We start from the raw sequence: 27,704 nt of genomic DNA, 5'->3' as shown, positions 1-27,704 counted from the left end.
GTGAAAACCATCAAAACCAAAAGATAGGGAAAACAAAATGTGAGATATATTAATTCAGAATAAAGAGAACTGTAGAAAACAGAGTGTGTGACTGAATATAAAGCAGGTTAATTGTAAGTTATTCTAATTTTGAACTAACCATCTTTTAACCTAAACATTCACCTAAATTCATATAAACCTTAAATCCTGAACTAAAGGACAATGCTTAAATTTAGGTGTTGATTGTGGTAAATTTATATCAGCAGATTGATACAGACGTTAGCTACACTTAACAATTTAGCATATATCCTCCTCACCATACAAAATGACATGCAGATTGCCTATACCTAGAAGTGAAGGCTTCCATGATTATAATGATCTATAGGCTTTATTGAATATGGAAGTGTACTTGTGATGTCAAATATAATTTAATCACAATATCTAAGAAACTTCTAAGACATGGTTCCAGCATTTGGAAGGCCCCAGATCTCTTTCAGGGTCTGCTTGGTTAAAGACCCAATACCCATTCAAGCACACATAATTCAGGAGGCCTGCCTGCCAGCAATAAAGACCGAAATTGGATACTTGGTGAGATTAATTACCTAGATAGGGCTTGATAATGCAAGTCAAATGGGAATGTAATTAAAGTGCACCTTCCATGAAAATTATTCATTGCTGATGGATCAGGTGACAGATAAATCAAAAGACACTTAAAAAAAAAAAACCTACAGGTTAACTTGAAGCAGGTCTTTCCTTTTCACAAAATTCTAATTGCAGGTGTGTAATTCACTCTTGCTGTCCTATACTAATCATGATTCCATAAGACAAAAAGCTAGATTGTAATATAACCTATTAGAAAAAGAATCCAATAGAAATACCATTAGGATCACAGTTACAAACAAAAGGTAAACTAGACTGGAACCAGTTGGCTGGCAGCTTTCAGAAGAGAATAATATCACTCTATGTTCATACTATAATGGGGATTGCAACCATAAGAGAACAAGTGATGAATTAATAAGTTGACTAGTCCCCAGGGAGCAATTCTTGCAGAGGAGAGACATGCTGGGGTAATCAGAGTTATAAATTAGATAAATCGAATGGCATAAAAGTATTTTACATCATTATTAAATAAAGTCTTCATGAATGTGCTATTAATTCTTTACTGTCAATACATTTATTTACAGTCTAAGAACAATAAAAAAACAGTGTTTTACAACAGCAGGGTAATTTCAGTTACCCAGAGGGATACTAAATCTAATTTCGATGTTGAGTTCTCTTAGGTGTGTTTATTATACACCTAAGAGCAGATAGATGAAACAAAATGTCCAATTAAATGATTTTGGAAAATATAGCTTTACATATTACTCATTTGTTTGTTCTAATAAACACGTTTTGATTTTAGTGACCTGTATAAGCAAAATGTATAACAGTGTCCTTGTCTGCAAGAAGAAAGTTAATGCTGAACAGGAAAACAATGTCATCTAGTAAATGGCATATGGAGTTCACAAAAAAAGACAATTACTGTCAAAAAAATAATAACCTTAGCATAAAAATTGAAAGAGTTTTGTCCTACACAAATCTTCAAATAACAATGTAAATATTAATGTCTATTACAAACCCTAAAATAATTATAACTTCTCCAAAAATTTATATTTCGTTTTACTTAAACAAAAAATATTTAAAGTCAAATTCCCTTCAATAAATTGTTCATCCCAATATCAAATAAAAATACTTCAAATTAAAAGACACTCAAAATAAAGCCTATGTTGCACTATTACCTATAAGCAATTAGAGGGCACATCCCAAATGTTCTAACCTAATTCTAATAAAGTATTATTTCTAAAATTGTTGTAAATAAAAATAAATTTTACAAAGAAGCTCTTTCCACATGGTGAAAACTTGGAAGTAAAGAAATCCATAGGTAAATATGCAATTAGATTTTAGATATGTAAATTTGATATACCAGGCCTGTTTATTTTTGAAGTGCTAAAGGAAAACATACAAAAATACATCTGTCAGAGGACCATGTTTATAGTTCTCCATTCCTAAAGTTTACTGATCAAAATTGAAAACAGGCATGGTAAATAACCAACGCATTTTATCAGAAGACACTGCTCTTCATGTTTCCTGCAGGTTCCAGTTAGTAACTTAATCCTAACCAAACTATAAAGTAAACTGTTCATGATTTGTCAGATTAGCTGATGTTTATCCAGAAAAATGATCTGAAAAAAGAGTCACCAGGACACTATCATTAAGATCCATTCATCCATTTCATCTGTGGATTAAAGAAAAATGAAACATCAAAGTAGTCAGCAGTCTTAAGGAGGCCAGTTAGTATCTTTTCAAATATAACACCAGATTTAATGCAGCAGGTACACCAGAAATTACTTAAAAATCATATTAATATACAAGATTTGTTGAAATGGCATCATATCTTCTGTTCTTTTTAATGTGATTTTTAAAGGTAAATAAAATGTGACTAAAAATAAAAGATAATGGCTTAGTAATATTAACATACTATATAAAAAGCAAGAATAAAGTTTCTAAACTTGTAGGTGGATCTCTTACTTTTCTGTAAGTGAGCACATGATATGGGGCATAATTTAAAAAGCCTGGGAGAAAGAAAAACTAGAAAGAGAAAGAAACATGAAAATCAAAAGCACAACAAAAATGTACATATATAACTATACAAATTATATATACACTATATATATATAGTACCAGACCTAGTCTTTATGAGATGTGTGTAATAACCAATTTCATTTTATAGCCATATTTTATATTAAGAATAATAAATACATTAGAACAGACATTGTTATAAACACAATTTATCTTTACAGAATTAACGGCTTTACTTTTATGACCTCTATTTCTGAGGTTATCGAGTTTTCAACAATGAAATTTATGTGAGACTAAATCTGGGTTCTTAGTGATGTCAGAGATGTGGGAAAATAGGATAAGATGTCAAAACAAGGAGAAAACAAGGTTATGATAATGTATTAGAAAAGAACAAAGGCAGTAATTTTTTTCAAACAAAATTCAGACTCATTCTCTGTCTTAGAGTCTTTACCAGTCTGATAAATGTTGTATGAAATCAGCATAAAAAGTCATCTATTACAATTCAATTCAGCCAACTTTGAGAACTTACATCACTATGCTACAGTGTTAGGCTTTGTTTTCAAACACGACAAATATGATTACAACATATTCTACCCAAGTTGTCTATCAAAATTGTTTCTCACAGCTTGAAACTCAAAAGCAATAAACTTTCTTCTGTCTTCATTCTACTGACCTTCTGTAACATTTCACTCTATGATCAACTGGACTCAGGAAATTTTCCTTCTTTGGTTACAGTTACAGCACTCCTATCCAACTGGTCTGGTTGTTTTTGGTCTTCATCATATGATTTTGACATTCTGCCAGCTCCTAACTCTTGATGTTCTCAAAACTTTTCTTTCCAACTTTATAATTACAGCTCCACCTTATATTCTCAACAGTCCATTCAGTAACTCACCATCCAGAAGATCATGAGTCTCCAATTTATAACACTTAGGCTCCACTACCAATCTAACGTCCATTCTCTTAAGAATTTTATGTGCTTATAAAATGTATGAAGTTAAAAAGTATATATAGTTATAACTGTCTATATACATGTCTACACATTAAACATGTCAGATTATGTGATACAGCCCAGATATCTTTCTATATTTTGAAGTTCGTGATCAAATATTATTAAAAACTGGGATACTAATATCAGGCGTCAACATACTATGGATAATTAAGAACTGTGTGCATTAAAGCTATGCTGTTTTTCACAGATCTCCTCTTCTAGTCCTTGTTTCTTAAGGCAAGCAGCTCCAGGTCTGTAGGTACCTCTCCACCATGCACTTTGTCACAGAACATACATCATCCACTCTGCCTTCTCCCTGATTAATTTTGTTGGGTTGCAGCAATTATCTCTCCCTTTGTGACTAACCTCTTTGTAAATGAAGTGCAGAAAATCTGGATAACTGTTCCTGGGTTTTTACCTCTTAATTGATCTTTTTTTCCCTCTTGCTTACAATAGTACAAAGAGCCCTAAGTCATAAAACAGTTGAAATTGAAACAAGCAGCAATCAGGTTTTTGCAGTAGTAATTGACAGATCTGAAAAGCAAGATCTTGATAGTGTTCTCTCCTTTACTCTATTACTTAGATCAGTTGGTTAAAACTGTTAATGATCCTCTTGGATCAATGCCTTTTCCTTGTAGCTCTAATTTATTGCATTGGTTGATTAGTACAGATGTTTTTGTGGGTGGCTCTGTATTATTCCACCAGATTGCCTGTCTGAATCAAATTTGCTTCAATTCATCACCAATGAAGCAAGGAATAAAATAACCAACATTTACTCTCTCTTAACACTGGCACTGAAAACAGAACTAAATGCTTGTCAGTGTAAAAACTATCTCCTACCTTTCTCAAAGTTATGTCTCAGCTCACCCCAGGCTTGAAATGGGGTATATGGTTGGATGTAACAGTGTACTGGAAATGGGACTGGGGGGAACCTAAATATGTACTTCAAATTTATGGGCCCAAGTTTTTATCATCATCATCATCATCATCATCATCATCATCATCATCATCACCACCACCACCACCATCACCACCACCAATTCACATTATGTATACTTGTGTATATATGACTAATATATGAAATTTTCATCCACTGGCTTTTCATTCTCTGAAATACAGCTTATCAATTTCTGGCTATTAAATGAATATTTTCTGAAACCGTTCATCTTCACAATGCTATTGCTTTATAACACTTGGAGAAATAGTTACAATAGTTTGCTCTATATGAACTAGGTAAACAACTTACAGATCAAAACCTTTTTGTACTGTGAAACAACACCAAGTATATCAGGTAACCAGTTTTGGACAACTACAGAAAAATCACTTCTTGATTCAATTCATATTGAAAATATTTTACAAACATGTTAGCTTGTATTAGTATAGTAATGCTACAATATTATACGTATTTTGCTGTTTTATTAATTGTTTAATACCGTCAGAAAAAGAGACTGAATTTAATATATATTGACCCAGGGTTATACCCTGAAAAAAAATTGCACATTTTACTTAAGTCCATGCTATTAACTTGAATTTTGTATTTTTTTCTCCCTAAAAGTAAAAAGCAGGTTGTCTGGTTATTCATGTTTCAGTTACAACAGATTTTCTGCATCTTAATTGAACAAATTTCTTGACTTTAAAAGTAAAGCTGCTATTTCTTTATAAATAATATTTTAGTGGATGAATTTTAATTCACAACAATCTCCACTCGACAAACTGACAATAGCAAAATGAAGAATTTCCTAGTAAGGACAACACATATAATAAAAATTACTTCACATAATTGCATCATTATGGACTATTCCAGGACAATGATCTAATGGTCAGTCACATATTTTTTGAAGAGCCTATTTAGAGGAAGCGTAAATTTAACTAGTTATGAATTTAAATCTCCAAAATGTAGTTATAAATTTGTCTTCACTAGAAAATCCTAAAATAGCACTTACTTTTTAATCATATAGAAATTGCTAGTTTAACATTACGAATAATATGACAAACTTGCTCAAGCTTGAAAACTCAGGGACAAAACACAATATTTTTATCGAATGCTCTGCTATCATTAAGGTAGCACCTTATATAACTTATTAGATAATGAATTGGCTCTGTTAAAAAACATATTGGCTGTCAAAAACAAAATATTATTATTGGTCTTTCTGCTGCTTACCAATGCATTGGCCTAAATAAGTTTAGCACTTTTTTGAGGGAGAAAAATCACAGACATGCATACAATTTCTACAGCTCCCACTCCTTGCCTCATCCGCAAAAGTGTACACGCCTTAGTTGTCCTCATGATATAAAAATTAATACTTTCCTTTAAAATAATAGGATAGAAATAAATTACCTCAGGGATGGATCTTTGTATTAGTCTGCTCAGGATGCTATAACAAAATATCATGGACTAGGAGTCTTGAAAAACAGAAATTAATTTTCTCACAGTTCTGGAGTCTGAAACTCCCAGATGAAGGTCTGGCAGGGTTCACATTATGAGGAGGGCTCTCTTTCTGGCTTTAATGGCAGCCTTTTCACTGTGTACACACATGGCCTTTCCTCAGTGCATGCGAGTGGAAAGACAGCAGCTCTCCACTGTCTCTTCTTATATGGACACTAATGCTACAGGATCAGGGCTCCAAACCTATGTCCTCATTTAACTTTAATTACTTCCTTACAGTCTCTGTCTTCAAATACAGTCACATTGTGGGTTAAGGCCTTAACATGTGAATTTGGGGTAGGGGGAACATAATTCAGTTCATAGCAGTATTAGAACTGAGTTATTGTACAAATTAACTCTTTCTTACGGGATATTTAAGTATCATTACCCACCAAATAGCAATTCTGAGATTAAAAAATTAAGAAAAGAATAAGATGTATTAAGTTAAAAATATGAGAAGCTACTTAAAACACCTTATACTAGGTTTCTTTCAAATATTTACAGAGTCCTTCTATTGAACTATATGAAGATCAACTTGTCACCCTAGCCCCAACATAAGCATAACTAGTTCATTACAAATATTTATGAAAGCAAAAAGGGGTAGATTTGACAGCTCACAAAGATACTGTTATTGGAGAACACAGAAGTGAGATGAAGATGAATGTGTGGGGATGAGACACAAGTTGCTTAGAGGCATTTCTTTACATATATTTTAATTGAGAAAAATTACAGAACAGGTATGTTCAGTCTCAAGCAGTCAAAAAACTCCAAAAATACTAAAATAACATATGAAAAGCTGGTGTCATGTGCTTAAAATAGTACTAAACACTAATGAAAAAGATCTCAAATTTTGGTCTGTTCATGCTTCTATTACATTCAATGTCATTTAAAAAGACAGAAATTAATCTATTTTCAGCAGGTTTTCAAAATATGAAGAATTGTAAAAGTTTTCAAAATTAAAGGTTATTTGTAGTATAATATTTTATAATAAGATTACTTTAAGCTTTTGTTCTAAATATCTACTTAAATACCAAGTTAAGGCTGAAAATTCAGTTTAAGCTTTATAAATATACTTATCAGTTCGAGACCAAATCATGAAATTTTTACACTTGGAATTATCTTATGTATTCATTGCATGATTTAAATAAAATTATATTGAATTTGAATTAAACTAACCCTTTATATATTAATTTATTAAAAATTGCTTTATATGTTTCAATTATTGATAACTACTAAAAACTGTATGTATCCACATGTATATTTTTAAATTAATGGTTGCAAAAACATTTAAATATTAAGAATTAAATTTCATTAAAATAATATAAAACTCATACTTTCCTAACAAAGCATATAAATTTCTAAAATGTCATGCCCTATAGCATGAATTAGCATGACTGAATTTGATCTGCCTTTCAGACACATCAGTTTTATAAAATAACTAGAAGCATAACAGAAATGCATATTTGAATGGTTTATTGCTAAAGAAATCTCATTCAGTTGATCTTTCTGCTGCAGACAGTGTGTGTATATGTACATATGTTTAACAACATTAAAACTATTTCTATAAAATGTGTTTGTAGTAGTGGTGGCTTTTCTTGTATTTAAATCTTGTTTCACCTTATGGAGACAGCTGAATTTATATTATGTGGTATAATCAGTAAATGATATCAAACAAGAAAATATCTTTTCTTCACATGTTCCCTTAAAATATAAATCGAGCTCATCTATTCCTAAGAAATATTAAAATACATAAACTTAAATGGAATTTATTTTACTTATAACTTGAACTACCATTTTAAATTATTGAAAAAAAAAAATGACCTGAGTTAATTTATGAGAAAAATAGTCACAGTCGAGTCACAGTAATAAATATGAGTGAAGATATTTGTGACAAATATAGGAAATGACTTTTGGTACTGTCTTTTTAAAAGTAATTTTGATTATGTATATTATATCATATAAGTATGGTTATATTTCATTTGACACATTATATAAGCATTACAGAAACCTAAATAAAGGAATACTGAAGCAAATCGCAATTCTGACAGAGAAAGTAGATCTGGGCACTTGAAAATATAAGTGAAATTAGTCAAATTAAGATGTGTAGGGATATTTTTAAAGTTTCCTGAAGAAGGGCAATAAAATAATAGTCAGAAGGCAAAGACTATGGTTAACAATGCTGTCTCCCAGAGATTACATTTCTTATTAATATCCTCAGGAAATAACACTTCTTAGTAGGTCTCTTTTTCATTGAACAGTAATTTATCACCAGGCTATTAAATTGGTCTACGAATTCCCAAAAAAAGAACTATAGGTCTAAATTCTTTAAGATAGTTGCTCATGATAAGATTACATAACACTTACGAATTCTGAGGTAAGCAGTGTACTTGACTGCGATAATCCAGTTCACCAGTATATAATTTACCATGTGACCTTTGTAAGTCATATACTTTAAACTTCAACGTTTTACCTGGAAGTGGTATTAAATATTTGTCTTACCAACTTTACAAATTTAATTCACATTTTAATGATATAATGTATGTTTAATTGCTACATGAACCTTTCATCCATATATAACAAAATTAATGATGAGAGAAAGAAAATAGTTATTTTTGAGAGCAACTCTGTAAGATATCATTGTAGAGTATCAGCAAATCTGCCATTATGGTGTGGAGAGACATCTTAATTTTTCTGCTGAGCTCTGCACACTAGTCTTCATCTAAGTGTCTGCTTCCTGGGAAGCCCAATCTGGGAATTATATCCTCTTTCAAGAGGTTACAGTTTTCATCCTTGTTTCCTTCCCAGTGCTTGCTAGAGCTTTATAACAGTTATCAATCCCATTAAAAATTATAGTATCCATACACATATTACTCAACTATCAATAATTATTAATCAACCATGCACTGCATAATATATAGTTTGCATTGTATCATGACCTTGCCCATTTAATTATGGACATAAGATGGGATCTGTCCCAAGTCTCTCCATTACTTAGGAGGACTACATGAGTCCCAAGAAGTTAAGTGATTCAACTTTGACACTTTTCTCAAGTACATTTTACATTTAAAAGTACCACGAACATAGTAAGTGCTCAATAACTTGTAACTCATTTTTATTATAATGGCTATAGTGCTCTAATATACTCTTAAAATTCTAATAAAAGTCGGTTTTTATAATATGAGGAGTCAAGTAGCAAGACATCATCAGGAGAAAATTTAAGTTCGAAGAGGTGAAATAACTTGTCTACAGTTAAGTAAGCTAATTATGTCATTGAATAACAAAGCCTATGCAGTTTCTGTTCATGTTTCAATGTTTTCATTCTTGTAAAATCATTTAACTTTTGTGTTTCCTCACTGGAATTAATGGCACAACATTTGTTGTACAGCTAGTACACAGAAAACACTGTTAGATAGTAAAGACTCAGATAAACATACGTAATCACTGACCTGACGAATAATTGTTAAGTCCCTTAAGACTCTTTGGGGGAAAAGATCGCATTTTATAATTTTGTACTGTTTTTCTAACAAAGTTAAAAATTGTCTAATTTTTAAATGATCCCACAGTGAATGAAGGTATTACGGAAAGAGCCAGTAATTTTAGGGTGATCTTTTTTTATTAACTTTCATACTCCTGCAGATATTTCTGTGTTAATGCAATAGGTCCATGAAAGAATTATAGTGCAGTTATAATGTTTTAATGGGGGAAGTCATCTTGAGGGCCTAGAATATGACTTATTTGTCTCCTTCTGGCAATATCATATCCATTCTGAAGCTCTAGATTGACTGGCATCTTTTCTGTGAGGAATTTTCCTTTTCTACAAATGTAAAGAATCATTTCTTCTTCAGGGTTTCTGTATCTTCTTCATAAGGCTGTTCTACAACATGTATCATTTTATATTCAAGTGCCCTATCATGAGTTGTGCAATTAAATATGTATCTGCTACAGCATGAGCTTCTCACAAGGACAGGACTATTCTTTACCTTCCCATCCTAGCATCCTCCACAGTACTTGACACATCTTACTCAGTATAGTTGGATGAATTAATATTTTAAAAGGAACATTTAAATAGCTCTTGAGAACACGTACATAATTATTAAGATCATATGTGTTCAAGAGAGTCTTCCAATCTGAGTCTTTACTATCTAACAGTGTTTTCTGTGTACTAGTTGTATAACAAATGTAGAGAATCATAATGCCATAAATCAAATGTATACGCTTTCTCTTTCACCTGTGTATTTTTTAAATATCTCCAATATATATAAGTTTGGTCTGTGTGACTTCACATTTAATATCATTTCTAAGCAAACAATAATAAAAAGAATATATTTCAGCTAGCTTATGTAGGTCATATGTTCTTGATAAGTAAATACAAAAATTATCTAAATATGAATATCACGTATTATCCTTCTCTATACACTGCTCTTAAAACTAATTATTGATTTGAATAAGAACTACAGTCTTAAGGTAACTCATGACTAGCTAACATTCACATTTTACATAGGCCAAACAAAATTAATTTCTCCTTCCTCCAATGTTATAACACATAATTGCCAATTCTGGGCCTCCATTATTACCCCTACATTATTACCCCTACATTATTACCCCTACATTTTTTCTCTACAAGGGTAGAGAAAAAATTTAGTGTTTTTGCCTTGACAACATTCACAGAGTTATATAAAAAGGACTCATCAGCATTCATCTTGCTATTCACTGAAATAACACTTTTATAACAATAAAGAGTTTTTCAGTTTTTTCCAATATTGTCTCATTTAACAGGATACAGGAAGCTAGATATTATTTTATCTCCATTTTACTCATATAGCACATTAGTGATTCATCCATGAGCATGTACCTCATAAGTGGCAGAACAGGGGCTGGAGCACAGATCCTTTAACACCAATAGCCCTATTCCTACTCTGAGCAAAGGATAAAAGTTCTTCAAAGTATTTCCATTTCCACAAACACCAGTATGGAAAGTCTTGAGCTCCAGACTCCAAACTTTAATAGAAAAGGAACTACAAAGTGCACACATGACCTTTCGAACAATGGCTGATTATATTCTATCCTTATGCTGTATTCTTGCCCAGACGCGTGCATATTCTCTTAATAAATCTTTTTATGCAAGGCATCAGTGGACTGCTGATGAGAGAGATAACTGACCATAGATTCAGATTTAAATTTATTATTGAACTGATTTCAGCATAAACTAGGTGGGAGGCAATGCTGTTTGGTTAATGGAGGATGAGACTTTCAAGGATCATTGCAGGTTTCCATGATAGTCATGAACATGGACAAAGTTTCAAATCATCCCTCCTTTAAAAAAAGCAAAAATATTGATGACAGGGTGCGTGTGGGAGGGAAGTGAGTATACAGATTCAATAGAACAGTCATTAAGACATTCTAAATTTCCTCTGTTAAAAAATAAATTAAAACTTTTAAAATTACCACAGCTTGCTGCCTTATTTAAATTCATTTCTTTTTGAAAGTGGAAAACGCTACCAGAAAAAGCTAACAGTGTAAATTTATGAATTTTTAGCATTTGAGATGTAGTAAAGACTGGGCAATTGTGAACTAATATTTTAATGTAAAAGTGCAAACCTAGTTTGCTTTTTAACTTTATTATATTAATTCTTTATAAAAAAATTAATAGCTTTACTGGGGTATAATTTACATATCATAAAATTCACTAATTTTAAGTACATGATTCAATATTTTTTAGTATATATACAGAGTTGTGTAACCATAATAATCGAATTTTTACACATTTAAATTATCTCCCTGCAAAAAACTAATATATCTAGTGTGTTCTTAACCAGAAGAGAATCAACATCCAAAGCCATTTTACCTACCTACTGTGAGATATATCATTCGGGAATTTATGGAAAATCTATGACCTACTTAGCCTGTGTAGTATTAACTTGAAAAATTGAACGACAGACATTTAAAGAGCAAGAAAACAGATTCCAAAAGCGACCTATTTGGCAAATTATCTGTGGTATCAGTTTAGCGTGTTTAGGTCATATTAAAAAAAAAAATTAAAATGTCCCTTTTTATACTTGAGATCAGCAGGAATAAAGTAGTTATTCCAGTTCAGTAGACCTAAGAGTCCTATTAATGGTTCCAAAGATAGCTCTAATGTCACAATTGTGAACCCAAAATGTTTCAAACCTACTCACTGTAGAATTATGATGAGAAATTTTGATATAATGTAACACAAGTAAAAATATGTAACGACAACAGCATTTTAAAAAATTAGTATACAGGACAAGGGTAAGGAAAATAAATCAATCCAAGTATCAGTTCAATTAGTTCTTTTGTCCAATTTTTGAAGATTTAGAAAGTCTCTATGTTGTTTTACCTCCAGACTTCTACTTTTACATAAGAGATCTGATTTGCAATAGCCTTTTAAATAAACATCAAAAAGAAACCTTTAGAGTAAGACCCTACTAATCTGTTCAAAATGGTAAACAGGAGACTATATGCATAATTTTCATTTTACAGATATAATTTAAATAGGTAACATTTTGTTATAATTGGCATAGAAGTGAAATATAGATTAGTCTATGTCCAGGAATTGGGGATAATAATGCTTTATGACAGTCAGCCAAAGATCAAGAAGACTTTGCTATAAGCTTATGATGCATAAACAACTGAGGATTCCAGTGCAGGTTCCTTTTTATTAATGACAATGAAATACCACTTGAATACATCTATTACATGGCATCTTCTTTCAGCAGCAAGAATTTTCAAAAGGTTGAGAAAGCCCTCAATTGTTGACACTTCCTTTAGTAATAAGACTTTCCTGAAGATGTAGAAAGTCTCCAGTTTATGAAACTTCCTTCCCAATTTGTATTTTCCAAAACATACTCACCACAGCAAAGAATGACTGAGTACGGTATCTCAAATGCCAGTAAGAAAATAAGTGAAAACTGTTTTTAGGCTAAACTACAAGTTCATAATCATCATGGCTATTGTATTTCCTAATTCGTTTCTTTTGAAATCCATGCGATCTCCCAAGCACTTATTCTAAAATTACAGACATTAATATGATCACAAATCCTACTGATGAACTTAAAATTCCATGTAAATTAATGCAGACTTGCTATATATTAAAAATATCACATTCTATGTGGTAAAAAAAAAATTGGTTAACACTATGTGAGACAGTTCAATCAACTCTTTCATTATTCCTAATTATCATGCAGACTTTGATCGTGAGCATATATCACATAAAAAGGTAAAAAATGCCAGAAATATCTTACATTTAATTTTATCCAATATTTTCACTCTCCTCCCCTAGATCTTTTAACACAGTTGCTTGTCTTAGAACAGTCTTAACTGGTTTACAATTTATCCCTTTTATTTCTCCTGCCAGATCTCTGGAGGAGATGTTAATGAGTCTAGTAACGGTTTAACAGGCAACAGGAGAAATAACAAAGAAAAGTTAAAGGTGTGAATAATCAACAAGCTGGAATAATTGAGTTTTGTGTAGCCACGCTAACTAAATATTCAAGTGAGACACCTCAGTTACATAGTAACATTATTCACTTAGTAAAGACAAAAACAAAAACATACCTGCTTGACCAGTGGTGATACTGACAGCTGCAAAGAGCCTCTGGGAGCGGCTTAAGTCAGAAACCCCATTTACAGCTTCAACTTCAAAAGTATAATTAGCGTGGGCTAGCAGGTCCATGACAGTGACATAGTTATCCTCTAATCCAGTCTGCTGGGGCATGTATCCAATGTTACTCCCACAGGGCACACATTCACCCTGCTCCCAACTGCACCTCTTACATAATATTCTGTAGGTCACATCATTTCTTCCCCCGTTGTCTGCAGGAGGACTCCATTCCAAACTCACTGTGGTTTGGTTGATGTTGAAAATGAGGTTCTGTGGTGCAGATGGAGGCCCTTTGGAAACCAAAAATAAACAAACAAATAAACAAAAATAGAAAAAAAGCAAAAAAAAAAAAAAGGATCTGTGTGGGGCATTAAGCTAGTGGCTCAATTACCATACAGAAAACTAGTTGAAATGCTTTCTTTCACATAAACATTTCATTACCTTTCCTAGAGAAGCCATATAAAAGCCTCCTTGAATTCACTTGGCAAGAGGCTTTATTTATTTTCCATTTAATATGTCAAATGAAAACAGGATAACAACTATCTTTGTACATTAGCCATGGTCTTTAGCTGTTTTCCTTTCAAGCAATTAAAAAAAAGAACAGTTAATGCACGTAAGAAAACAGTTGTACGGTTGTTTAAAAATAGTTTTCCTTTTAACCATATAAAAGAGAATACATTTATTCATTTTTAATGTGCTCAAGAATGACTGACATGAGTGCCTAGAATTGGCTTTAGATTCAGGTCTCTCAAACATTCATTAATCGAAGAACCAAGATGTGAGATCTGCTCTACTTAGTGATGGAATTTTAATTCAGAAACCTTTACTTTTTAATCACATTTCATATACCTGTAAGACTTAACTAACTTGTACATTTTATTTATAATTCCTATTAAATGTGAAAATATTAAAAGGCTTCTTGATTTTGCAGACATAAAATTAAAATTGATGCAAGATATATCTATTTTATGCTATTGTTCTGCCTTATCAGTAGATGAAAAATGTTTAAATATTTAATAACTAAGAATGTATTCACAAATCCAATGCCTATCTCAATGATGCTACAATAATACAAACCAATGGAAGGGATCTGAAAAACCTCAACTTTACTGTTATGAACTTACTTGTGCATGCAACATATGGTGGGTCAGATGGAGCCCTATAGTACCCATCCTCACATTCACATCTTGAGGAGCCTTCTTTATCAGAAAAACTGTGAGTTGGACAACGAGAGCACTGAAGATCTTGAGAGGAAGATTTGTAGAACCCACGGCCACAAGCTAGGTGTGCAAAAGAAAGTGAAAACGAAACATGAGCTCAAATAGACCTGTTTTTAAATTTTAGTAATATTGAGCAAAGAATAAAATATGAAATTCGATTTGTGAAAAAACAAGCTCTTTCTGATACAATTTTGTTTTAGTGTATATCAATAACTCGATTTTATATTACTACATTTTAAAACAAAATAAAAAGAACCAAGCGATACAGCAAACGTGTACCTGTAGCTGCCACAGTCCAAAGTCTAGAGTCCCAAACTAAACACAAGCCTAATTTATCTAGACAAAATCTTAGGATATTTGATCCAGGGTAACTCTATTTCAATATAATTAACTTATTTGTTGATCTGCACTAACACACTTTAAAGTTATGTTTTTATTATCAAATATAGCTGTAAATTAACTTTTCATGTGTTAATTTGATTTATAATAAAATATTAAAATAATTTTAATCACTACGAGAAATCATAATCATGTAAAAATTTCATCTGAAAATGATAGAAAATGTATTTCGTCCGAATTTTCAGGAAACTTTAAGATATAATTGCAACCAATTTACAAGGTTGTTTTCCACTAAGTGAAATTTCCTTATTACTTAAAATAGTGAAATGTCATGAATAGGTAGAAACCTATTTTACCGGAATTAAGCAGAAAGCCTTGTAAACAGATGGGGACTATTTCTCCTTTGCTGAGAGAGACTTAGGGTACAGTCACACTAACACAGAGCAACAAATAGACAGGTACAGAAAACATCTCTATAACCTCCTACTGAAGTTGCTTTTACTCACTTAGATCCTATTTGTTATATATATATGTCTTCAATAAAATTTAGCATATTAAATTTTCATTGTTTCAATATTTTTTACTAATAGATGGTATTATACATTGAATATGTTAAATTCAATGTATCCTTCATATTTATTAAGTGCATATCTAAGTTTTAGTGACTTTCAAATAGAAATTAATAAACCATATCTGTAAAGATTCATGAGTCTTTAACAAAAATTCAATTATAACTTTTAATTTATTATATTCAAGTTTATTTAATGTTGCCAACTTGGGCATTATTCAGTAATTTAACCACATTTTCACTCCTGGATGGGAAAAACAATCCTATCTAATCAAGATGGTTATATTCTCCAGAAAAAAGTTGAGTCATTCTCTAGTTTTATTCACATGTTGAATATTTAATGCATAATTCTGATATAATTGAAAGTTCAGAATCATCTTCTGAGTTTCCAGAATATAGGCTGTTTAATATGAACAAAATATTTTAGATAACTTAGAAACTTAATTTAAAGATATGTTATATTATGATAGATAAGTGATAGATAGGGACACAGAACTACAATCATCTCTTTGTAAATATAAGATCCACTACTGCCCTCAGAAGTTAGTTTGCTTTTAGTCGGCTCTCTCAATTCATACAAGAGGAAAACACTCACAATATGTTAGGCAAAGAAGCTTAATGCATATTCACATTAGCAATTTTCAGTAGCAATTACTAAAAATCTAAGGCACAAAAAGAACAATGAGATTGATTACAAAATAATATAACAAAAATATAACACTTAAAAATGTTTCTAAAGATATGATCTTGCCACACAAAAGAATGGTTACCTGGTAGGATAAAGAATTTACCAGAATGGAAATTCATTTACGTATTCACTGCTTCTTGTTCTATGTATTATCTGTAATTCAATGGTCAGATAGAGCATCCATAAAATAGAGAAGGCAATATTTTACAACCTGCAGCTTGATAACATTAAGACCCGATAATTAAAAAAGTGAAAGACAGAAACAGAGATAGAGAGGAAAGAGAGAGGGGGAGGAGGAAAGAGAGAGAGAGAGAGGTATATGCTGAGTCTTTAATGATATTATGTATTTACTTACTTTTTACAGGGAGAGGAGGTTAGGAAGCAGGGACATGGAGAACACAATAGCAACATGATTTAACATTTACAAGGTAAGGCAGCAAACTATCTAGTGGAAAGCCTCAGAATCCTCATTCTCCCTTTGCAAATAAAAGCCTCTAACTAAAGGCTTACTCCCATTTTTCTCACAAATAAGGATGTGCATTTTTGCTCAACATACATGATTTGCAGAATATATATGGTACCTAATGTAGAGAAATTTAAAATCCTTATCACTCAACTTTCAAATTACATTAAATTCTGTTACCACTTTAACAGATGGAAAAACAGATTTGAAGCAAAAGTAACCTGAGTTCTTCAAATAATTCTGTTTGTCTAGGTTAAAACTGGATTTAGAACACAGGACTACTGATACTCAGCCATATGCTATTCCATCAGCCTTGACTGCAGAATGAGCCAGTTTGGCTCATATTTAATGGTTCTCAAGGGCTTTAGCAACACTAAAAATTAATTTTCAATGGGTCTTTTATTATGCCCTTTACTAATTTAAAGCTATTATTTTAATTTAGATAACTATGAAATAATATCCTAGCACAACTTACAGAAGAGACATTAAATAGGTATTCTCAATTTCACTATTAATTTTGGTACTGATAATGCCTGCGAAATTATGGAGTACATGTATGGCTATTATTAAATAGATAATGATAGAGGCAATCCTGGAAAAATGTGGTCATAAAAGTCTTAACATTTTTTTCTTTCAAGTAATATTCTCTTTCGGTTCAGTTAATATTGAAAATAATGAGTTGTAACATGACAGTTTTCACTTAACCTCTAAGGAAATTATTAATTTAGAGTCATTAAAAATAAGTACTGTGTCCTCTCACCCCTTATCCATGCTTTTGCTTTCTGTGGTTTTGCTTACCATGGTTTCAGTTAGTTACCCATGGTCATCTGGTATCCTCCATGATTCAAGATCACCCCAAGCAGATGATCCTCCTTCTGATGTACTGTCAGAAGGTCAACAGCAGCCTAACAAATGTCACATCACCTACTTCATTCACCTCACTTCATCTCATAAATACTGCATCATCTCATATTAGCATAAGGGTTACTACAGTACAACAGGATTTTGAGAGAGGGGGAAAGAGAGAAACCCACATTCACATAACTTTTATTACAATATATTGCTATAATTATTCCATTTTATTGTTAGTTATTGCTAATTTCTTACTGTTCCTAATTTATAAATTAAAATTTATTATAAGTATGTACATATAGGAATAAAATATTATTTATAGGATTCAGTATGATCCACGGGTTTTGGACATCCATTGGAGATCTTGGAATGTACCCCATGTAGATAACAGGAGACTACTACACAAATCTTTGGAACTATGGTGTTAAGAGTTAAGCTCAGAACATGCAACAACATAAGCTGTGTCTCTTAGGATAATAGTGAGCAATTAGGTAGTTAAAAAATTTGGGAAGGAAGTAACAGATGCTTTTAAAATTAAATTTCTAGACAAGATATCTACACAAAATAGCTTGAGTAAAATATTCAGTGAGAAAAACGGGGGTAAAGTGGCATATCTGAGAGTCAACCACATAAGGAAGAACTAGAGGAGTTCCCTAACTGCTCCCAAAAAGGCTACATGGAAATCAAGGCAATTTCTCCTCTGCATAAATGCAGCTGGTCTTCTAAAAAGTATTAGTAAAAAAGTTTGTAGGGGTTAATGCCTTCTGAAATCTCAAATATAAATTCCCTTCACATATAACTACAAACCATACAAAAATAACTTTCTAGGAATTGTGCAATAGCAGTTTCAAAACTTTTTTTCTTTTGCCTTATCTCTCCATTTGTTCAATAGCATTTGAACTCAAACTAAACTTTAATTAATATAGTACGTGCCTATGGTAAAGTTAGATACAATAAGAAATACATCATTTTAGTTTCCTCCCTTTCGATATTTTTGTTTTTTAACCTGAACATTGTTTTAAGGTAATGTTTCATTATATTGATGAAAATTAGGAATATGTATAAAATTCGTTTGCAATATTTCATTACTTTTGTAAAAACAAATTTTCACGTATTATTTTAGTAATAATATTTTTTCCAGTGTTATCCCAAAGGCCTAAAATTGATTCTTTTAACTGCTTTTCTTTTCTTCCAGTCGTTAAGGCCTTAATGAATAGCATTACGTAACTTCATTTTCCTAGAGCCAAGAACCATGATCTTGTCAGATTTCATGCACTTAGCAAGTTTTCATTTAGTCCATTCTTTAAATGGAAAACCACCGGAAAAAAAAAAAGGAAATTTAGGAAGCACATGAAACTTGTTTCCTAGACAGTATCAGTATCAATATTATCTACTGTAATATATCCACTAAATTATATTACAATATACTATTTTACAGGATCTGTTGTAGTTATCTACTGTAATAAAATAAATGTAATTATATTTAATTTTAATTATTTTTAATTAAGAATACTGTCCGCATGTAACTAAATTGGTCCGGACAATAGTTGGAATTTAAATTATTTTCAAAGGAACACAAAAGTCAATAGAGTTTCCCATTTACAAATTAATTGCTTAAAAATTATATTACTGCAACAAAATTTTGAAGTTATTTAAATACATAAGAGAGTTGATACTAAATTCTTATATTCTGAATCTCAATTAAACTCTACTAACAATCACATATTCCATAGTTGTCAATAGATGTTAAGCGTTTAAGCAACAAGATGCCAAGTCTTTGAGTATATATTTGCATGAGGCAGTCTGTGAGACAATCACAGTACTGGTGTAACAATTCTGTGTTCTCAATGAACAGTTCTAAAGGCCATCCCTAAAAGCCACAGACAAATCTCCACCTTTAGGCTAAGCAATAGGTGAAATGGAATATCTCTTCCTTTTGAATGAGAGTACAGATAGTCAGACTTGCTCTGGTTCTTTCGGTTTTATTATAAGGGTAAGCTGGAGTAATATCCTATCTGATTATATTTCTAAGGACCCTCTCTCACTGACCGGTTATCCCAGAAAATCCAGATACTTCTAAAATTCTTCTACGTCCAAGAAAGATTTCCTGGTTCTTAATGGGATATTTTTTTAGGAAATCTTAAGCTTGATTTTAATCTCAGACATATCTGACATCATCCTGGACTTTAAGGCACTGATACTCCATTGTCTTAACTATGCTCCATGACTGCACATTAGCAATATTTTGAAAAGACACTAATGCCTTGGCCCTATCACAGTAACTGAATCATTCCTAGAGCCTAGACATTTCTATGTTTTAAAAGTTTTCCAGGTTTCCAGAATCATTATTCTGGAGGTTCCAGATCTTTTCTCAGACCATAAAAGTCTCTAAAGAATGCATGATAACAAAATAGCTCCAAAAAAAAATTGATGAGGGATGTAAAATGAGGTATAATTTAGAAAAGTAACAAATTAGATATTAAGAAAAATAAACATTAAAATTAAAATTCATTAATAAGACAACCAATAAATAGGCAAAGAATCTATATAGATATTTCTCTATGGGAGATACAAATGGCCAAGAAACACTCAAAAAAGATGCTCAACATTATTAGCCATAAGAGAAATACAAAACAAAAGCATAATGAGATATCACTTATGCCAAGAAGGATGGCTATAATAAAAAAGACAGATGAAACAAATGTTGATAAGAATATGGAGAAATCACAACCCTTATACACTGCTGTTAGGAATGTAAAATGTTGCAGCCACTTTGCAAGAACTGGCAGTTCTTCAAAAGGTGAATATAGTTACCATATTATGCAACAATTCCACTCCTGGGTATATACCTAAGAGAGGTGAAAACACATATGACACAAAAAACAAGCACACAAATGTTCATAGCAGAATTATTCATATTAGTCAAAAAAGTGGAAACAACACAAATATCCATCAATAAATGAATAAACACAATGGAATATTATTCAATAATCAAAAGGAGTTAAATGTTGACACATGATACAGTATGGATGAACCTCGAAAATATAATGCTATGTGAAAGAATCCAGTAACAAAAGATCACATATTATATTATTCTGTTTATATGAAATATTCAGAATGGACAAATCTATTGAGACAAAGTAGATTAGTGGCTGCTAAGGGATGGGATAGTGAGAAGAAGTGGCAAGTGACTGTTAATGAGTACAGAGTTTCTTTTTGGGGTGATGCAAATGTTCTAAAATTAATTTGTAGTGATAGTTGTATAACTTTAAGACTATACCAAAAAAACCCCACTGCATTGTTCATTTTAATGGGTGAATTATATGGTATGTGAATTACAGCTCAGTAAAACTGTTATATATTATAAAATCCATCAATGCAACTTCAAACATCTACGTAAGCAAAAAAAAAAAAAAAAACACATTTTATCTGTTTTTTGCCTTTCTAACACATATCACTTTGCCTTTCTAACACATATATTCTATATTTATCTGTTTTATAAAGCTGTATCTAGATATAAAAATTAACTATGAATTATTTTAAAATTTGGAAAATCTATAATCGATATATTCATTTTACCCATTTGTTACTTTTAGTATTACATAAATAGTAATTTATCTTTATCTGAGGAGTAGCAATTTTATAACTTAACAGATTCTTATAGATTCTTATAAATACCAATCTTTATATTTGGGGGAGACTTTTGATACATTATATACAAAGCAAATTTTGAGTAAATCTGAATAGGCCTTAAAAACACTTAATTTTTACTCACATCACTTTGCCAGACAAGGGCTGGTTTCCTCCCCCTCTCATTCTCCTCCCATGAACTGAATACAGCTAGACTCCGTGTCTTCAGGTCTTACTCTGTTTCCAGACCCATGATTTTAAGCACAATTGAACTTTTTCTGAAGGAATTATGTGTATGTGTCTGTAACATATGAGATTTTGCAGATGTTTCCGGCCACAGTGATGCAGCTGCAAAAAGTTTATTAATTATGAACTATAAGTAGATTGTTTCATAATTGAAAGTTTTTGGACTTCAATATTATTGTAGAATCTACAAACATCCACAGTTAGGGATTCTAATGAATGCTGTTATTTTATTTATTGCAGATGGACATTTTACTTAATTCAGGCAAAGCTAGTCTGTTTCCATAGGAGCTTTCAAATATTTGTGTCATATTAATGTCTATGCTTCTATAATACAAAAGGGAAAACACAGCTTGTAGAAATAGTATTCCCACTGCGCAAAGTACTGACCTCATCTAGGATGGACAGATCCAAATCCTGTATTTTAATCCTATTGACAGTGCCTTGGTGGGAATAATTACAAAAGTCTGCCTAAAAGCCAGACCTCCTGTCACTGATATGCTATGATTTTTCACATTGAGAATGAACAGTGGGTAGGGAGGATAAAAAACAACATGATGTAATGAGTATATTACAGTTTGTGAGGCACCATCCAAAATTATCCTACAACTAACTTTCAAGAGTTTAGAAAAGAAACGATGCAACAATATAAAGTTTGTGATAACAGGCACCCAGGCGCTGAAAATAATTGGGGATTTTTAAAGCTAAAAAGCAAAATTAACTTTAAGGCATTACAAATATGTTATTTATTTGTTATTTGAGTACATAATGTTTTATTGATCATATATAGTGAAAAGGAAACAAATATAAAATAAGAATGTTTTAAAAGTTTCATTTTTAAGATTTTTAGACTGTAAAAGGAAATAAAACAAAGCATTATTAAGTACAATTTTTTCTCCTTTATTAAATTATCAGTTTGAAATATGCTAGAATTTTGCTGAGATCTGGCATTAAAATACTCTTTATTTTACTGGAATGTCACTGTAATTCTGATGTCACTAAACATTCAAAATCTCTTTTGTATTCTTATTCTACTTTATCAATATTAGGCTACTTTAACGAAGCAATGTGATACAGTAAAATAGAACTGGGTTTTAATAAAACTATCTGTGTTCAAATCCACTTCACTGCTTACTTGCAGGTAATTTGGACAAAGTCTTCATATTCCTGGGCTTCAATGTTCTTGTTTCCTTGTTATTAATTATTAAATGCTATAGACATACTAGTCATTTTAATATTTCTATTTACAAAAGGTTTTTTTTTTTTTAACGATAACACGGTAATCAGTCATCTAGCTGTTAAAATTCCTACAATGTCTTCAATGAAATGCTTTAAAAACACAAACCATCACCAAACTCTCAAAACTCCAAAAGCAACACACACACTCTTAGTCTTTCAGTGATGCCTCAAGCCAGAGTGTGAAAGAGGTTCTAAAAGGGCTGTCTGGACCCTGTATACAATCCCTGACCGAGATGTACCCGTGTCAGGGATCCCTTTGCCTAACGATTCACCCCTAACTCTCACTGTGCCTCTGTTGTCAAACCCTGTTCGTTTTCCCAGAGATATGCACAGTCGTTCTGATTCCTGCAAGTAAGGATCTAGAAATGAAATTTTAAAATTATGCAAATCACTTAAAAATCAACTCCTACAAAAGGAAAGATTCAAAATGAAATCAGACCGTTTGGATCTTAATATTGTCCTCAGAGGTTCATTCTAAGAGATCAACCTACAGATAAAGAAAACAAAGTGAAATCTCAGGATTTAGTAACTCCACTAGAAAAGAACTAAAATACAGTAACCTGAAGTCTAATTTAAGTCTATAGCAAAATAGTATAATTGTGGGGTCACCATGGAATAAAAACACTTAAATTAGAGGAAGCTAGCTGACCAAATTCAAACTCTGCATTACTTATTTGTAGTAACTAAGAAATGTGGCTCATTTATGATGGTATTATTTAATTTTTCTAAAAGATTTCCTTGAAGTCATGTCATTATGAACAAGAGGCTGCGACAAGGAGAGTTCTTAAACAGTAATTGGTGTTAAGAAGATTTTGGATTACTGTCAACTTTATTTTCAAGTATTTTTCTTATATTTATTATGCTTTTTAATTTCTTTATTATTCACTCTCATGATAAATTATTCCTCACAGTTCTGAAAACATCGATCGAGAAAGGTTACAATGCATGCTGTACATACACAAAATAATGTAAACTATATGAATGAGAATTCCTATCATGAAAGATTAATATTCTTGTTTTAACACAATCATTTTTAAAACAACATTTTTTAAAAGATAAAACTTATATTCTGAATGATAGCTAGTGTTAATTTCATCATGTAAGGTGTAATATAGCTTGTCCTTTGTATAAATTATGAGTTTGGCTTCCCCTCCAGCATGTACTAGCTGGGTGACTTTGTAAATTTGCTTAAGTTCTCTGGGCCCAGTTTTTCCATATCTATAGCAGAGAAACCTAATAATAAGATAATCTCTAAGATTGTTGTGAATTGAAGTACATAATTCATGTGCAGAACTTAGCACAGTGTCTAGTGGGGAATAAGCGCTCAATAAATGGTTAACTATTATGATTATTTCACAATGTGAATTCTCATGCAAAGTTTTGATCTCACTCTACTTTCTACCCCTAGTCAACACTGAGCCACTTCCCCATTTTGAGATGTATATGTGAACAAGAAATACAAATTAATTATTAGGCAAATATAGCCAAATTACTCATTCATTCCTTGACTAAATAATTGTTTGCCTACTCTTTGCATTATGCCAGGCAATAGACCAAATTTTTATGTGATAAAAGACAAATATGATGATATCTAAATATTATATTACCTTTGACCTAACATGAAATAGTATATATAATCATTTGATTATGTGCTTAAGCTAATTACGTTTCTGATATTTCATATGAAATCACTCATATAAATTATAAATATTGTGCCTTAACTTGTTTCCTTTACAATGTGCTTAATTATCAATTATCTTGTATTTCAATGGTGAATGTTGACTCTAAAGTCACCTTTCCTGCCAAAGCTGTAGCTTAAGTAATTTCATCATTGTGAGAAATTACTCAGTGAGAAAACTACCCAGCACAGGTAGACGTGCAGGAAATGTGTATAGGGACATACAACTGACCAATTATATATAAACTGGAGAGCTATTTGTGGCAATTATTGGTTTATTTTTCGATGAGGCTAATAGTGGATTTGGCATTATCAGAATATTCTGTAAGGGCAGGTTACTTCAAATTCAAAAATTTCATCTAGACAAGATATATGCATATAAATACAAATGCCTACAATTTCATTATGTTTAATGAACATTTTAGTTCAATTCAAATAATTAAAATTAGATTATTTTGTGAGTGATGACTAAATAACAAGCCTTTCTCCTACAATATACTTAAATCTACATATCTGTAGAAAAGATTCATAGCCAGAATAAAATAATTACTACATCTTAAACTCTTAAAATAAAAAGCAGTCCTTCCATTTCAAGTAGTCTCATGGATTTTCACTATCAGTTTTCAGCAGTGATTTCAAAAATGATTAAAACAAAATCATCAGTTAAAGCATTCTTCTTAGCTATTTTATAAAGATTATGTTTCCCCCTTATTTAGTCAGTTATAAAATGTGGATCAATACTGTCTTGTGAAGCAAATAATCTTAAAGCAGTTTAAGGCCATTTGAACATGTGGGGAGATAAATAATCATTTCTGTTATGTCAGTGGAAAATTTTCTGAAGATCATAAAAAAATCAGTTTACCCTGAAGCATGACATTCAAAAAAGATGCAATGAGGAGATTCATTCAATCCTTAATTTTTAGAAATAAAAGAAATAATAGGCAGAATAAATCCTTACAACAAATGATGTTGAGCTCAATCTTTTTTTCAAAAGAGAAGTGCACTGTACACACACACAAAGCAAACATATATACATACATAGACATGTATTATATATATGTCTATGTATGCATTTACATATATATGAGATAAGCAGAATTATTAGATATAAAATAGTAAAATTCTCTAAGTGGATTCGCATACTTTCTTCTCCTTAATAATAGAAAATCAATTCATCACTAATTTTTATCACCACACAAAGCAAATAATCTGACACAGTTCTATCTATATCCTCTCCATTTTGCATCCACAGTATTTTGCAAACAAATAATGTAGGTACTACTAGAATATCATTTCATACGTTTTTAGTGAAGTCTAGAAAACATAGTTGTTAGATATGCAAGACATCTAATTTAGTTCCTTTTTTTTAAGAATAACTAACTCATCCTCTGAACTCAAAAACAAGAATATTCTAGTTTTAGATAACTAGATTTGCTATATTCTAGAGTGTACACAAATTCTTTCATTTCTGTTACTGATTTGAAACTAGACAGGCCACTATTAAAATAATTTTTTTTTTTGTAATTTACATTTCTATTGGAAAACACAGAAATATCACTGATGCCTTACATTATGAAAAATTACTTCAATTTATTTTTTACTGGTTGTCTTTTAAATTTTAAAAATGATTATTGTAAACAAAAAACTAATTTTAATACAATGTGCTATTACATGAGCACAACCATATATATGTGTGCATATATGTGTGTGTGTGTGTGCGTGTGTGTGTGTATACACACACACATGAAATTGGGAAAAATGTACAGAAGGGTGTGTATATATATATATATGTTTGTGTGTGTGTGTGTGTATGTGTGTGTATACACACACATATATATACACACACACCCTTCTGTACATTTTTTTTCCCAATTTCATGTGTTGCTAAGATAAATTAATTCATTTTGCCAATGACCTATGGGGTGAGAGGCATGACAAAACTAAAGGTTAAAGCCTATTTATATGTATATGTAATATTTCACTTTTTTCAAGTTAAAACTTAAATCTCAAGGTAAAGGATAATAATGTAAATGTGTACATTTTCAAATGAAAAATTTGTTGAAAATTATCTAGAATATAATAGTTGATTGTACTTCTACACTAATGATGTTGTAATATAATATTATGTACAGAAAGCTGATAAAGCATAAAATCTTCCTAATTAATTATAATCAAATCATCTCAAAATTAATATAAAGGTTTGGAAAAATATAAATTTATACCAATCATAATACAGATAAGAAGGAAAGAAAGAAGCAGCTCAAAGACTGCACTCAAAAGAAATGGTGAAGAATATACAGAAAAAAAGAATATGATACACTGTGAAGACATACTGTCACAGAAAAATAATGACCAGGTGGAATGGGTCAGATGATATGTTCAGAATATATTTTTTTCAACATTTAAGTTGAGTTGCCCTTTGGTGTATATGTTCAACAAAAGACTGATAAGAATACTAGTTGTATATATGTCTAAATAAACAAAATGTCTAGAAGCCAAGTTGAGATTGACTTAGTTCTATGTAATTTAGGGATAATCTAATATTGTATAATAATCTGTGAAAAAAACACCTTTGTGAGACGATGTATACCAATGGAAAAATGGGGTATCTGATGCTTGAACATCTTCATGTGCTTTTATTTCATTTCACCATAATGAGCATTAATACCTATGGCATGACAAGACTAAGGGTGATCCTTGCCAAAGGAGAGAGGACTAACCTTGTAAGAATATGACTATTTATTTTGTCACTCTCGACATGGTTACTTTGTAGTTTAAATTAGTAGTCCTTTAAGTAAGAAGCTTAAAAGATAAACCTTTTCAAGTTACAGATATTAAAGGAACATATCTAGCCACAGTGTCAATACAGGTTTTGAAGTTCTTAATTTTCTCAAAATGAAATCTTTCTCTTATCATATAAATAGACGGTGGTGGAGTGCTATAAAAGGTTTAACAAAATTAGAATTTGAAGGAAACAGGTTATTTTTTTAAATCAAGATAAGGTACATTGATTGTTCTTACCTGATATTGTCATTACATCCTTATAAAATTCCTACCTAAGTTATACCACCAAATAACACGCATTATAGAATATTAAATTACCAACCACAGAAAGCACAAAAATAACATGGAGTCTCACAAAAGGTATT

At 31.3% G+C, this 27,704-nt stretch overlaps 1 protein-coding gene across 10 annotated transcripts in view; it reads right to left on the bottom strand.

Moving 5' to 3' along the window:
* Positions 1–27,704, bottom strand: part of EPHA7 (EPH receptor A7) — a 158,549-nt gene that overhangs the window by 89,748 nt on the left and 41,097 nt on the right. For 9 of the 10 annotated variants that reach the window (XM_039853316.1, XM_039853317.1, XM_039853318.1 and 6 more), the window contains exons 4-5: positions 14,760–14,915; positions 13,590–13,925 (exon numbers count right to left, since the gene is read on the bottom strand). In XM_039853316.1, the coding sequence (XP_039709250.1) occupies positions 13,590–13,925; positions 14,760–14,915 (492 nt within the window). Of the gene's footprint in view, positions 1–1,130; positions 2,255–13,589; positions 13,926–14,759; positions 14,916–27,704 lie in introns of those variants that run through there. The other variant, XM_039853325.1, reaches the window with a different exon arrangement.

This window comes from Pteropus medius, unplaced genomic scaffold, assembly GCF_902729225.1.
Source record: "Pteropus medius unplaced genomic scaffold, Ma_sr-lr_union100, whole genome shotgun sequence".
Taxonomy (NCBI): domain Eukaryota; kingdom Metazoa; phylum Chordata; class Mammalia; order Chiroptera; family Pteropodidae; genus Pteropus; species Pteropus medius.
This window is presented reverse-complemented; position numbering and strand designations above follow the sequence as displayed.